The sequence below is a fragment of the Drosophila sechellia genome, chromosome 3R (assembly GCF_004382195.2).
Source record: "Drosophila sechellia strain sech25 chromosome 3R, ASM438219v1, whole genome shotgun sequence".
In the NCBI taxonomy this organism is placed as follows: Eukaryota; Metazoa; Arthropoda; class Insecta; order Diptera; family Drosophilidae; genus Drosophila; species Drosophila sechellia.
Genome location: NC_045952.1, coordinates 4,511,654 through 4,525,573, shown reverse-complemented (window position 1 = coordinate 4,525,573; position 13,920 = coordinate 4,511,654). Strand labels below are relative to the sequence as shown.

At 46.7% G+C, this 13,920-nt stretch overlaps 2 protein-coding genes across 6 annotated transcripts; one reads left to right on the top strand and one right to left on the bottom strand.

Moving 5' to 3' along the window:
• Positions 1 to 2: 2 nt before the first annotated feature.
• LOC6614002 (protein transport protein Sec23A) lies at positions 3 to 3,623 on the bottom strand. 4 transcript variants are annotated; one of them, XM_032722307.1, is made up of 7 exons: positions 3,472 to 3,623; positions 3,049 to 3,350; positions 1,740 to 2,989; positions 1,526 to 1,679; positions 909 to 1,457; positions 714 to 734; positions 164 to 253 (listed from the first exon to the last, which is right to left on the bottom strand). In XM_032722307.1, exons 2-7 carry the CDS (start codon positions 3,325 to 3,327, stop codon positions 164 to 166), a joined length of 2,343 nt encoding a protein of 780 aa, XP_032578198.1. In that variant the 5' UTR covers positions 3,328 to 3,350; positions 3,472 to 3,623. The 4 variants fall into 4 exon arrangements, with proteins under 4 accessions (XP_032578199.1, XP_032578200.1, XP_032578198.1 ...); XM_032722306.1 differs by having other exon boundaries at positions 3,049 to 3,347; XM_032722308.1 differs by lacking the exon at positions 3,472 to 3,623 and having other exon boundaries at positions 3 to 253; positions 3,049 to 3,327.
• A 350-nt stretch (positions 3,624 to 3,973) lies between these two features.
• LOC6614001 (metastasis-associated protein MTA3) lies at positions 3,974 to 13,760 on the top strand. 2 transcript variants are annotated; one of them, XM_002038419.2, is made up of 13 exons: positions 3,974 to 4,189; positions 5,424 to 5,585; positions 8,292 to 8,399; positions 8,800 to 9,128; positions 9,242 to 9,562; positions 9,621 to 9,809; positions 9,863 to 10,132; positions 10,197 to 10,447; positions 10,835 to 11,085; positions 11,158 to 11,511; positions 11,624 to 11,751; positions 11,816 to 11,931; positions 12,068 to 13,760. In XM_002038419.2, the coding sequence occupies exons 1-13, from the start codon at positions 4,162 to 4,164 to the stop codon at positions 12,201 to 12,203; spliced, it is 2,643 nt and encodes an 880-aa protein (XP_002038455.1). In that variant the 5' UTR covers positions 3,974 to 4,161; the 3' UTR covers positions 12,204 to 13,760. The 2 variants fall into 2 exon arrangements, with proteins under 2 accessions (XP_002038455.1, XP_032578886.1); XM_032722995.1 differs by lacking the exon at positions 8,292 to 8,399 and having other exon boundaries at positions 3,975 to 4,189.
• The last annotated feature ends 160 nt before the right edge of the window (positions 13,761 to 13,920 follow it).

The following is a 13,920-nucleotide window of genomic DNA, read 5'->3' as shown; positions in this document are numbered from 1 at the left end:
TGTTGAACATAATTTGAATTGTTTATTGCGTTATCAGACGATCAATTGGAATAAGTGGTTGTATATTTGTAATTGCATTGCCTGGACCAATGATTCCAGGAGTCGTTCGCCTGCTTCGACTTCGCCAGGGAAGCAAGCGCCTGAAACTAGAGCCAGAGTCGATTTATGTGGTGGTGGACACAGCCAGCTTCTTGAGGTGCTCCATGAACAGCTGCAGCGAAACGTCATCCGTGAGCACTGGAGCCCCGCCATCCTGTCGAGATAATGTCCGGAAAATTAGTCATGCGATGGGTGGGGTGGGATCGTGCCAAGTGGGGAGGGAAGGAAATGAAAAAGGGTTAACAAGCACCGAGAAGGGACCAACACCAAAAGCCACTTATATATAAATCATGTGTGAAATTATTGAAAACAATATGAAAAAATGGGAACAGACAAAATCTTTGCTTAGATTAAACCGTGTGGGGTCGGGTCACCAAGGTGTTCACCTTTCACCTTATGTTGTTTCTATGATTTATTGCAAAATGCAAAACACTTATTTTGTAGCATGACAGCCAGTGCAAAATAATAGTGGATACCTTATTTATATATCCAATTTGGACTTATAGCTTTCAAGAGCAAAAGACATATCCAATTTCCAAAGATTTCATACCCGCCCCTTAAATTTCAAATATCCACCTTTCCACCAGTTTAAAAGTTAAACAAAAATGTACTACCGTGACTTGACCAATGGGCGCCTGCGATTGACAAAGGAGCGGTAACGGATACAGGTACGGATTATACAATGAAACAAAACCAACATAAAACGAGATTGAGATTTCGATTGAGATTCAATTTTCGATGACGCCAAGTGGCGCGCTGCAAAGATCAATCAAATGTTGCCAGTTGATGGCACTGGCTGCGAGACTCACCTGCCCGTAGGCGTACATGTTGTTGTGCGTCTGCGAGGGATTGACCTTGGACAGCAGGAAGCGGGCCTGGGATCCGCCGTGCTCCGTGTCGATGTAGCGCGGCATGGGGAAGCGCGTCTGGAGAATCTCTTGCGCGTCGTCCACCGGCGCTTGGAGCAGCTGCTTGAAGTTCTCATACTCGGGCATGTCCTGGTATTTGAGGGCTCGCCACTGGGCGATGGTCTCGCCGTGATAAATCAGAATCTGAAAGAACGTGTCCATCAGGAGGATGCGATCCGCCTGGATGGAAGCCGTATCGAGGAGGACCGGTTCTGGAGGGCCGTTGAACGAGTAGCTGTAGAGAATAGGCTGGATCATGATCAGCGATTGGGTGAGGTCCTCGCGCATTAGCATGTGTCGATAGAATGTGGTCTCGTCGGGCGAGTTGTTGAAGACCTGCAGGAACTGCGAGCGGCGCAGGTGGTACATGAATTGCGGGAATAGGCTAAAGTTTTGCGACAGCCTGAAGCTGTTGGGATCGTCCTTTGAATACTCGCCAAACTTTTGGCACTGTAAAAGGAAAGCATTTACAATACTAATTAATTGGGCACGAGTAATTAAGCCAATTAAAAACTTACCAGACGAATCAACTGACGATCGACCCAGCGCAGAATGTCGGGTCCTTCGTCAGTCTCCGCACGATAGACGACCATACGGGCCATTAGAACTGCGGCAGCCTCCTGATCGAAGCCGGCGCTGATGTGGTGCACGTTCGAGGTGGCATCGGCCCAACTAAAAGAAACAGATTGAAACACGTAAGTAAACTATGGGCTGGTTCATGCGAACACATACTTTCTAGCCAGTGTGGTAACTCGGATTCGCCGCTGTCCACTTGGGTGCTGGTACTGCGTAATGAACTGTATGCAGCCACGCCCGCCCTGTGGAATGGGGGCTGCATGCTGGTTGACCACCTCAAAGAAGTAGGCTACGGTGGAGCTGGGATTCAGTGTGCACAGCTTCCACTGCACCGTGTTGCCCATGCCGATCTCCACATCCGACACCGACGGGCTCTTCACATTCAGCGACACACACGAGCCGATCCCACCGGAGATCTTTAGCTCGCGCGAGCACTTCACCTCCAGCGTGGCATTGAAGGCCATCTTCAAGTCGTTGCGACCATCACGTGCGAACACGCGTTGGAATGTCTGCTTGAAGAGCGATGAGTTGAACGAATCGCCCATGACCATGTGACCGCCAGTGGAGTTGCATAGCTGCTTCATCTCCAGCAGGCCGGTTTGATCCAGGGCACACGAGTATATGTCGACACTATGCCCGTTGGTGGCTGCCCGCAAGGCCAAGGCATCATAGTGTTTGATAGCCTTCTTCATAAACCGCACGTTGTCCTTGTGGATGTCGTGATGCGAACGAATCGGGTGCTTTAGCTCGTCGTCGACCACCTGGCCGGGGCCCTGGGAGCAAGGGCCACCCACGAATGTCATGATGCGACCGCCCGTATTGGGGTAGGTGCACTCCAACAGGCCCACCGCAATAGAGAGAGCAGCGCCAGTGGAGCGCAGGTAACGCTTGCCCTGCGGCACCGGCCAAGGATCGCGCTGCAACTCGCTAAGCAGATCGCCAAGCGCGGCGTCGCACTGGCCGATCGGTTGCAGGAAGCGATGGGCGGGCGGCACAGGGGCCGCCGCTCCAGCCGGCTGGCCGGGCAGCTGATGCTGTTGCTGCGGCCCCGGAGCCGCTCCACGCCCGATTCCGAGCATGTCCTGCACCTGCTTGGCAGTCAGGTCCTTGGTGCCGCGAAACACGTAGCTCTTAGAGCAGCCCTCGGCGCCCAGCTCGTGCACCTGTATCATTTTTCCGAAGGTTATCAGACCCACGAGAGCGTTGGTTGGCAGCAGACTTAGCGACATTTGCAGCGAATCTTTCAGGGCGTCCAGCTCGTCCTCGTCCATGCAGGTGTCAACCAGGAAAATGAAGACGGGAGGCATGGTGGGGGCCCGCGTAATAGTATACTCAATAGTGCTGAATCCCGGAATCAGCTCCGCTGGTTGGTGCTGTTCGGAAATGGCAGCATATTGAGGGGGAAACTGGAAGAATGACTGTCATACACTGCCGCAGAGGGTCTAAAGATCACCATTGAGCTCACCGGATTGCGCTGAAAACAGAAGTTGCACACCCACAACTTGGCACGGTAGTCCACCTGGCACAGTGGATTCAGGATGGCCCTGCAGTTGCTGCGGGTGCACAAGACCGGCTCATACTGAATAGGCGGCAGGTCGGGGCGCTCCTTCAAAGGCTGGTAAAGACAAGCTAGGGGCACTACCAGCCGACTGGCTTCGATGCGACTTGAGGGCCACACATTCCACGTCAGACGCACTCCGTCGCGGTCCTCGTTCTGCTGGATGAACTCCTCGTAGGTGGTCATCGCCGCAACACTTAAATGTACTACTTAAATCGGAAAAACCTCTGTTAGACCTCTGCCAATTGGAAAAATCGGTCGGCCAGGCCACGTCACGGATTGAAAGCGAGTCGTGACAACTTTCGTGCTGGCGACGGCCAAAATACTCACGCGTAAGTAAACAAATTCGCGAGATGAGTCTTTAAGAGGCTCTACAAATCAAAGCACTCACTCTAGAAACAATTTATACAAACGTACAAAACGTAGAAACCTAGCCTACGAACTATTACAGAATTTTTAGTGCAAACGTTGCAGGTCAGGGAAGACAGTTTTCAAGCGATACTATCGCAAGGGCGCGATGAAATGCATATTTTGAATAAGAGAATAAGAAGGGTGTAAATAAATATGTACAAAAAATTATAAATAAAACAAGGTAGTTATTGGTGAGGGATCGCCCATTATTTTCTTTGTTCATTAATATATATTCATTAATGATATTAACGAAAAATAGTGTTCCTTATCGTTTTTCTTATCGCCCCAACTAAAGTTTAACATTAAGTTTTTACCCAATACCCCATCTATCGATTGCAATCGATGGCCAAACTATCGCACCGCGGAATGCATCCCTGGTGCAGCTGTTTACTCGGCGTTGTGTGTGTGTGCGTGTATTTTTTAGAGTTGAGTTGTTTCTAAGATGGCGTCGAAAAAAACGCGTCTTCTTTTGTGAAAAATGCAATCATAACAACTCGAGTTTTCTGCTAATAAATGTGCGCTAGTTTGGAACAGGACCATTGAAAAACAGTGCTAAGCGTGTGCCGAGTGTTTTGCATGTGAAAGTTTTGGTGCGGGAGCATAGTGAAAATGGCCACAAATATGTATCGAGTCGGAGGTGAGAAAAATTTTCCCGTACTCGCTTTTCTATCATCTTTCGTTATCGGCGCCGCCGTTTCACGGTGTGCGTGTGCGCTTTTGCGTTCGTGTGTGTGTGTCCAGTGTGTGCGTATGCGTGTGTGTTGTGTCTGAGGAGGCTTTCCAACAATAACGAAAGTGCATTTTAATTGCCGAAAACCCTTTAGTGGGAGTCCCGACGATTGTGTGTGTTATCAATCTCAAGAACAATCCGTCGAAAAGGAGAGACCTTTTCTATTTTTTTTAAACTTCTTTGAAGAAGGGGGCACTGCTCTTGTGTCGCAGCTGCAGCAAGTGTTTTCGACGTGTTCCAACCGATAAGCATTAACTTATGCTCTGAGTGTATTAGTGTGTGTGTATTCTAGGGCTGGGGAACTGAATTGCATTTGCATTTGGATTTGGTTTTGCCGAATTGTGATCTCTCCAGCGTGTGTGTTTGTTTGACTGTGTGCGAAAGTGTATCTCACTTTTGGGCTCACCGCCCACCCGCTTTGTTGTGTTTTCATATGCTAATGAGCTTTTGAGCATCTCCCCCCACCTCACGCCTCCCCCTCCTCACCCTGCTTTACGCACTTTTTGTTAGCCATCTCGCTCGCGCCCGAGCGGTGACGTTATTGTGTTGTCTTCACCTGATTTTTGCAAGTGTGTGGGTGTGTGTGCTCTTTCGAAATGCAAATAAGCTGGGTCGGATACGCAAGCTTTCAATTAACGGAATCAAAATAAATAATAATGGCATATATACTTGTCGAATTATCTGCTCATTATCGCCGAGAACTTTTTGTCTCCATCGGCGTTTTTTGTTTGCCGTGTTTAATGGCCACGCACACAGTTACACACCTTCGGCGATGCTTTCTCGCTGCCTCCACACTTTCTTTTTCATCTCTCTCCATCTATCTACCCATCTATCTATGTATCTGCATCCCAAAATGTAGCATAAATGCACACGACGTATGTACACGGAATTTCTTTTATGTTTTTGTAATGGTCAACGACAGGTTCCGCTGCAGTTGTTGTAGTTATATAGTTATATGGATGGATAGCCCCATTTGTATTTAATTGCGCTTTAGCTGGTAGTGGTGGTCGCACTTAAGTGGATCGCGTGTATGGGTGTGTGTGCGCTTACCTGTGACGTATGAATGGAGTTGCAGTTCCCCCCTTCCATGCCCTTTTCGACCCTCTTGCATCAGCCACCTCAAAAACTGTATTTTTTTCAGACTATGTTTACGTTGAGACAACGCCGAACAGTCCCTACTTAATACGACGCATCGAGGAGCTGAACAAAAACCAAACCGGCAATGTGGAAGCGAAGGTCATGTGCTTTTACCGCCGCCGAGATCTGCCCAATCCGCTCGTGCAATTGGCCGACAAACACCAACGTGAGTATAGAAACCCTGTTCCCCCGAAACCGCATCCATATCTTGCGTTACGTTTACCCCTAAGTGTGTATATTTATTGTCAACAAAGTGAGGTTATGTTGCCAAGAGTCGTTGTCGTGGCCTTCAAACAATTTAGAAGTTAAAACCTGACGACCAGATCTGCTCAGCACATGCCCACCACAAAACAAAAAAAAAAAATGAACCCGCAAGGAGCTCCACTGTGAGCGATGTGGAAAGCCACTGCATGTGGAAAGCCAAGCCACCCACCGAACCACCCAGCCTCCCACAGTGCCACCCCACCCACAAACACCCCGCAACCCTAGTCAAACTTCCTGAGCAACAAGAACCGCAATGACAACAACTGTGAAGGCGGAGCGAAAACGTATTTCGTCCAGCATCCCGACTCATCCACATAAGCAGGCAGTGGAACCTTCATAACTCGAGCCACAAAAACTGGCAGTGGTACCACTCTACTTCGAACCAGAAGCACCTATTCCAGTAGGGCCATTTGAATTGTTCGTGTCGCAAATTAGAAATAGCATTAAAAAAATAGTCGAAAAATATGTTGGTCAAAGAAACTAGTTCTTTTGGGATCTGGTAATGAACATAAACACGCATCGTGGTGCGGAAATAGCCGGTGAATTATTAAGTTCAACCTTAAGCATACATATGTTAGGGTGTCAGTAATTTGAACGCCACCGGTTTGCTCTAATGATGCTCGACTGTAATGAGCTGGGCTGCACTGTACTACCCGTAAAGCGGTTGTTGCTGTTTTCGGTTGCTGCTAGGCGGCGCCGACGTCAATGCGAATGTGATACTTGGTTCGGCTGTAGGTAGACTGGCTGTCTACCTCTGAAAAGCTGCCACACATACCCATACCCAACCCCAAACCCACTGACACTGCTGCTCTGGGTGCACGAAAATGTTAAAGTCAGAAGTTGGGATCTGGAGGGGATTGGAGTGGAGCAGGGTGTGGAGTGGTGGAGTGAAGCTATGGCGATGTGGCACACGCAGGGAGGCGCGCTTTGCATTCGTGTATACATACACACAGCGCCTTCATCCACTGCCACTACGCCATTCCAAAAAACTCACAAAAACCATGCCCAATTGGGTTGAATTTTTGGCTTTGGCCACCCACTCGAATTCGATACGTGACCGTCGCGAAAATGCGTTTTCCGTGGGTCTGACCTCGCACGGCAACCCACCACAATCCACCACCCCATCTACCTCCTGCACTTCCACAAGACCGACATGCGCCAACAATGCCCATTAACACAGCCCCTTTTGGCCCCAAAATCATCATCGGACCACTGTCATCTTGCTTTACTTTTTATTTATTTTATTCATTACGCTCCACGAGCCAGTTTTTTTATTTGCGTGCGTCGCCTTTTCGCAGGCGAGTTGCTAATCAAGCGCTGAAAACTAGCGCAAAAATATACATTTGAGGCACAAGTGTGCCGCCATTCCAACCCCAAGCTACGGACTTGGTGCAAGTGTCTTTGAAAGGTGCTTTTCCGAACTCCAGATACACTTAAAAACCACTTAGATACAATGATTACTAAATTTTATATATACCAGGAAAATAGTGTTTTGTTGCTTAGAATGAAGTATCTAAGTATAAATATGAAGCTTACTATCTTAACATTAATATTATTATTTTAATTATTGTGAAATGTAACCAAATGTGGGATTACTGATAACCACTCTCAGCTGCTAATCACATTGTCAATAGCAGACCTTGAACCTAGCAGGGAAGTGGAAAGGGTATAGAATAGCAGATACGCTCGAAAGGCAAACAAATCCCACAGCGGCGCACCCGCCCACTTGTGTGTCCTATCTATGGCCACCAAATAACGCCCAAGCCTTTACCCTCCAACCACCACCCACCGCCACCCACCATCCCCCGCCCCGTTCTGGGTGCTCTCACTTCGTCTTCGACACAAGCGCAAAATACAAATACACAAATACACGTACCCAGCTTCGGCTCTTTTCTGGGACTCCGGCGATGCACCCACGCCCCTTTGTCCGCCGAGGAGGCGTGGTGGTGCTGTCCGCCGCCCAACTCACCTTCCTCCCCTTCCGCCCTTTGCGAAATGCCAAGCGTACATTTTTTAATCAGCCCAGCGAACTTCCAGGAAATTCATGAGGGTTACTCTCGGATTTTGCAACCCACAAATTCCGGGAAAGCTTGGATGTATATTATATAGATAACGTTTAGATTCAAGTAGCGTAACTTTATTAACATAGGGACATACATGTATGACTTTTCCTTGTATTCGCTTAAACATTTTCAATTGTATTCATATAGATAATATATTTAGGGTATAGGAAACGTTGAACAAATTGTAAAGAACCAGGATTCTACTTTTTTGCTTAAAGGGTTCTTTGCTCGTCTTTTAAATTTGTGTATCCTAGGGAGTTGTTTGGTCTGTTTGTCATATTATTGGTGAGTCCTTATATGGTCGTCAAGCTTTTGAGCAGGATCAGAGTTGTTATTACCATACACCATCCTTAGTACTTTCGCCAATGACAACGACTCTTAAAAGCTTATTTCTCACCTGACATAACGTTCAGGTGTCCCTTTAAAACTTGTTATCTAAAATGCTTTTATTTATAAACATAAACAATGTCGATGAACGCATTTCCCCAAAACGCACCAAATCATACTCCTAACCATCTTAAATCTAAAACAACGCATCATGTCAGTGGCCACCGCCGAGGACTCACCGTTGGCGACCAAGCTGAAGAAGACCTGGCTACGCACACCCGTAAGCGAGGAGCAGGCGGCGCAGGCTGTGCTCGATCCCTCAATAGGTACCACCTCCAGCTGATTACTCAAATACTATCTCTGCCACTTCCGTAGACCCGTAGCCCAGACTCAGACTTATGCCCTCATTTTGTATGTTTTGCACTTTAAGTAGAGCACGATGGTAATTTCAGTAGTGTAGTAACCTATCTTAGTTGGTAATTCTTATTAATAGTTATATTCTGGTTAATGGGATCATAATTTACTTTTAATTTCAATATATCTGATATGAAACTGTTAATTTGATTTGTAAGCTGACTTTGGCCAGCAATAAACTATTAAACAAACCTTATTATTATTATATTTAAATCGTATTTATTTTAAATGTTAACTCTAGCTTAAATAATCAGTCACATCTTAAAACTCCGATCCGAATGAACGTACCTAATGATTTGCTTGTTCTTTTAGCTGCCCTGGATGAGGAGCGCACCAGTCCGACGCAAACGTCCGGCGGAGGAGGCTCGGCCACCGGGAATTCCGGCAGCAACAGCAGCGGCACTTCCAACAACAACAGCAGCAGCACTGCCAGCGGAGGTGGAGCGGGTGGCGCCGGAGGTGCAGGAGGCGACGCGGAGAAGGGCGAAGCGTTGACCAGCAAGCAGCGCTATCAGATCAAGCACCGCGAGCTGTTTCTGTCACGCCAAGTCGAGTCGATACCCGCCACACAGATCCGAGGCAAGTGCTCGGTGACCCTGCTCAACGAGACGGAGTCCCTGCAGAGCTATCTTAATAAAGACGTAAGTTCCTTGTTGGCAGTATAATGGTGGAAATTGGTCTAGGAAGATTCCATTCGCTTATATAACCCTGCTTATTATAGTGATTACTAATTGCTTTATAAAACCATCCACAGGACACATTCTTCTACTGTCTGGTGTTCGATCCAAATCAGAAGACGCTGCTCGCCGACAAGGGCGAGATTCGGGTCGGCAGTCGCTACCAGTGTGATATACCCGCCAAGCTCAAGGACACCGCCACCGACGACCGCAAGCTAGAGGAACTCGAATCGCTGGTGTGGACGCCGGAGCACAGTCTGACCGACCGCAAGATAGACCAGTTCTTGGTCGTCTCGCGCTCCATCGGCACCTTCGCCCGCGCCCTGGACTGCAGCAGTTCGGTGAAGCAGCCCTCGCTGCACATGTCCGCCGCGGCGGCCAGCAGGGACATCACACTGGTAAGAGAAGATTGCAAACTACGATGGGATCTGGCGATTACTGGTGTTTACCTTTCAGTTTCACGCAATGAACATTCTGCACAAGCACGAGTACTCGATTGAAGAGTCCATGTCGTCGCTAGTTCCTTCCACTGGGCCTGTGCTCTGTCGCGATGAAATCGAGGACTGGAGCGCATCGGAGGCGAATCTTTTTGAAGAGGCGCTGGAAAAATATGGCAAAGACTTTAATGACATTCGACAAGATTTCGTAAGTGGCAATGCAAATTGATATTGATTCAAAAATAAAAATCATCCTTCCAGCTGCCTTGGAAAACGCTGAAACAAATCATCGAGTACTACTACATGTGGAAGACCACCGATCGCTACGTGCAGCAGAAGCGAGTGAAGGCCGTCGAGGCGGAGCTGAAGCTCAAGCAGGTCTACATACCGCAGTATAACAACAATGGCAAGGGGAACGGAACGTCTGTGAAGGCGGGCGGTGGCATCTATAATGGAACCACAAACGGGAGCACAGATCTCTCCAACAATGGGAAGCCATGCGAATCATGCGGTACAACGAAATCATCACAGGTGAGCCACTGGGATTAAGTACGATTATTTAACGTTCTTACTATAATCGTCAATCCGTCCGCAGTGGAACTCGGTCAACAGTGGGCACAGTACGTGCCGCCTTTGCCTGAGCTGCTGGGAGTACTGGCGGAGGTACGGCAGTATGAAGTCGGCGACCAAGGGCGATGGTGGCGATGGCGACGCCAAGAAGAAGTCATCATCGGCAGCGTCGACGCCGACCGCCGCGTCAGCGGGTCTAGCTACAACGCCCACGGCTGTGGTGGACCTGAATGATGACGAGAAAATCAGTGATCTTACCAATCGTCAGTTGCACAGGTAGGTGCATGCTGAAAGAAAATAGATCTAAACTAAAGTTGGCATTTATCAACTCTTCTGTCTCACTACACAGAATATTAGATTTTGTTTTTAAATACATCTTTTTCGTTTATAGTTCATTTAAATTTTCAATTTTGTCAGTTTAGAGTGGCCTTTTCGTATACTTGCTTACATTTTATAAATGATAGGCTTAATTTTTACATATTTTATAAATGAAATTCCTATGGCAATGTAACATTCCCCTTTTGATACTTATTAAATTGAAGAAATGCCTGATTGCAGTGCAATTTCGAAATTAAACGAGTAAAACATGCTCTTTTCATTTGCTTTATTATTGGTTTATTATTGTGGACCAACGAGTGCTCATTCAATTCTCTCTTCCCACAGATGTTCTATTGTCAATTGCGGCAAGGAGTTCAAGCTTAAGACCCACCTGGCCCGCCACTATGCGCAAGCGCACGGCATCGCCATCAGCTCCGGATCGCCGCGGCCCATAATGAAGACGCGCACTGCCTTTTACTTGCACACCAATCCCATGACACGGGTGGCGCGTGCCATCTGCCGCAGCATCGTGAAGCCGAAGAAGGCGGCGCGACAGAGCGCGTACGCAATCAACGCCATGCTGGTGAAACAAGAATGTGAGTCTCATCCGCTTTGTTAGTTGCAATGAGCAACGCTTATGTGAAGTAATATGTTTCTTTTCTTCTTAGTTACAAATCGTATTAGTGGAAAATCGCAGGCGGAGATCAAAAAGTTGCTCTTACTGAAGCCCAAGGATCGGGGTAGTGTCACCAAGATTGCCAATCGCCTAGGTGCGCCGGGCAGCGGACCGCATGATTGGCTAGTACTGACGCCCAAGGACAAAATGCCGCTGCCGGCTGTCGTCTCGTTCCCCAAACCCCCGAAAGCGCCCGATGGCAGCTTGGTATATGACCGAGTGCCGAACAAGTCACCCGACGTCGTGGCCGTGCCGGCCGACAAGGAGCTCACAATAATTCCCACGCAAGCCACGTCGACGATACGGAAGCGGGCACACGAAGACCAGCAGTTGAATGGCACTGAAGGTAGGTCTTCCATTACATGTGTTTAAAATTTTCAAAAGAGTTAAAGAACACTTTGATTATGGGTGTTTATATTGTGCTTATATTCTGACTAACCAAGTTTCTCCTCTTGCAGTTACTATAGTTCCCAGCGGACCTCCTGCCAAGCGGCCGAATAAGGATCCCATGCCCTCGCATTGTCCCAGTCCTGAGCAGTTTGCGGCCATGATGGCGGCATCTGGACAGCCGCTCTCTAGGCATCATGTGAGTAATACTTTTAATTTAGCTAATTTAATTATAATCTATTTATACACATTCGCCTTTTCAGCTCAATGGTAAACAGAAGATTGCGCAGATGGCCCGCGGTGGCAACGGGCGCAAGCAGGTTATCAGTTGGATGGATGCACCGGACGATGTTTACTTTAGGGCTAACGATACACACAAGTGAGTAATCTGCAGCTTCAAAATCATTACATTTTCGGTTTTAATTTGAATATAATTTGGTTTCACCAGAAGCCGATGCTTGAAACCTAGAATCGCCGTACTTTAACTAATATTCCTACAATATATCTTTTTACAGAAAAACGCGAAAAATACTCTCCGCCGTGGATCTGCGTCGCGCGGCGCGCAAACCATGGCGCACACTGCCCATCAAACCTGCGGCGCCCGAGCCGAGTAGCAGGCCCATTGAATCACAAATCGTAATACTGGACTGACCGTCGCCGGCGAGCACATTAACAGCATCAGCATCAGCAGCATCGGCAACCAAGTTGTTATCGTCTTCAGCAAGTAGGTTCGAGCAGCAGCATCCTCCATTTCCATACACCATGGATGCACTGCTCAACTAGGAGCACTCTCTGGTTTGACGGGCTTGCCATGTACATACCCCCGCAGCATAAGGCACACAGACGTGTGGACAGGCATTCGACTTAGAATCAGGATCAGTGTAGTTACAGCATCACTGTATGAACAGGACAACAGAACGCGATACCCGATAGCAACCACAAACCACTTTATTAGCGCTTAAATAGATGTCTTTTTAACAACAAATAGTAAGATAGTAAGTGTTAAGGTCTGTAGCAGCAGTAACAGAACGCGAGACAACAAAATATTTATAAATATTTTATATATTTTTTAAATTTAAAAAATCTCAACACACCGAATGCAAGCTGCACTTTCCTGCGAAGGTGCCAGCTGCAACGCACGAAACTCAAATGTTCGTTAATTCGTTTAGTACACAACGCATTTGCAATGGTTTTTTAAATATACATTTGTGAATGTGTCAGTTCTGTCGAACTTTTAAATCGCGCTCTAAAGTTCCACTTTATTCCTTTATTTCGTAAACCTAGCTAAAACCAGATACGTAATTATGAAATTGAATGGCCTCCGTAAGTTTTAAATGTTTTTCTGTCCAAATTTGAATTGTAAGCCGAAAGATATACATATTTGAAATTGTTTGAGCGATTTGAATTAGGGAGTGGAGAAATTTAACATTGTTAATGAATAATGAATGTGGCGTGCAAAATTAAGTAATTAAAACCCAATAATTTGTGCTGTAACTAGAATCAAGAAGCGTCAACTACAAACAAACTGTACAGTAAAACTAAAATTAAAAAGTTAAATTTCGAATAAAGCGTATTTTCATAATGTATGTAACAAACGACGAAAGTTCGGTCATTCAAAGAGCTATCCCACACACACGCCTGCGCACACTCCTCACCACCAACACCACCACCCCCACCCAAGCCCAAGCCGAAACCCACATATAGCATATTATTATTTACGCATATAATTAGTACAAGTCTAAGCCGCATATATGTATGTACATCCGCTGTGTATGCTTACACGGAGATAACAAAGAATGTCGTCTAGACTCTAGACTCTAGAGATAGAAGAGCAGCAGCAGGGCAAGCTGAATGCTGAATGCAGCAGCAGCACGGAGAGCATAAAGAGAAAACCAATAAGATTAAATGATTATGAAACGTTTCGATTGTAAGCCAACATACTTTAACTTAACGACCTAAGCAATTTTGTAAAATAAAAACACTTCAAATTAAACGATTAGTTAAGTCAGATAAGAGAACGAACGGATAGCAAGCTGCAACTATTGTCAAATTCTGGCCATGATCACAGCAGAAGCCGCGCGAAAGCCAAACCAAACCAAACCAGTCACCAGCCATTGATTTGACCTCCTTCCTTTCCACAAGAAAACGCAAAATCCATTCTGTTCAACCGGAAGGCGGCGACTTCAAGCAGCAAGAAAAAACAAAACAGCAATAACAAACAAACAAACAGAGAGACAAGCAACAGAAGCAAATCAAACAGAGCTATATACATAATTATATACCTATATATATATATTATATACAGATATACAGTATAACAGTACATACATGGCGCATTGGTTAAGAACAGTACGCATAATCCTTTTTA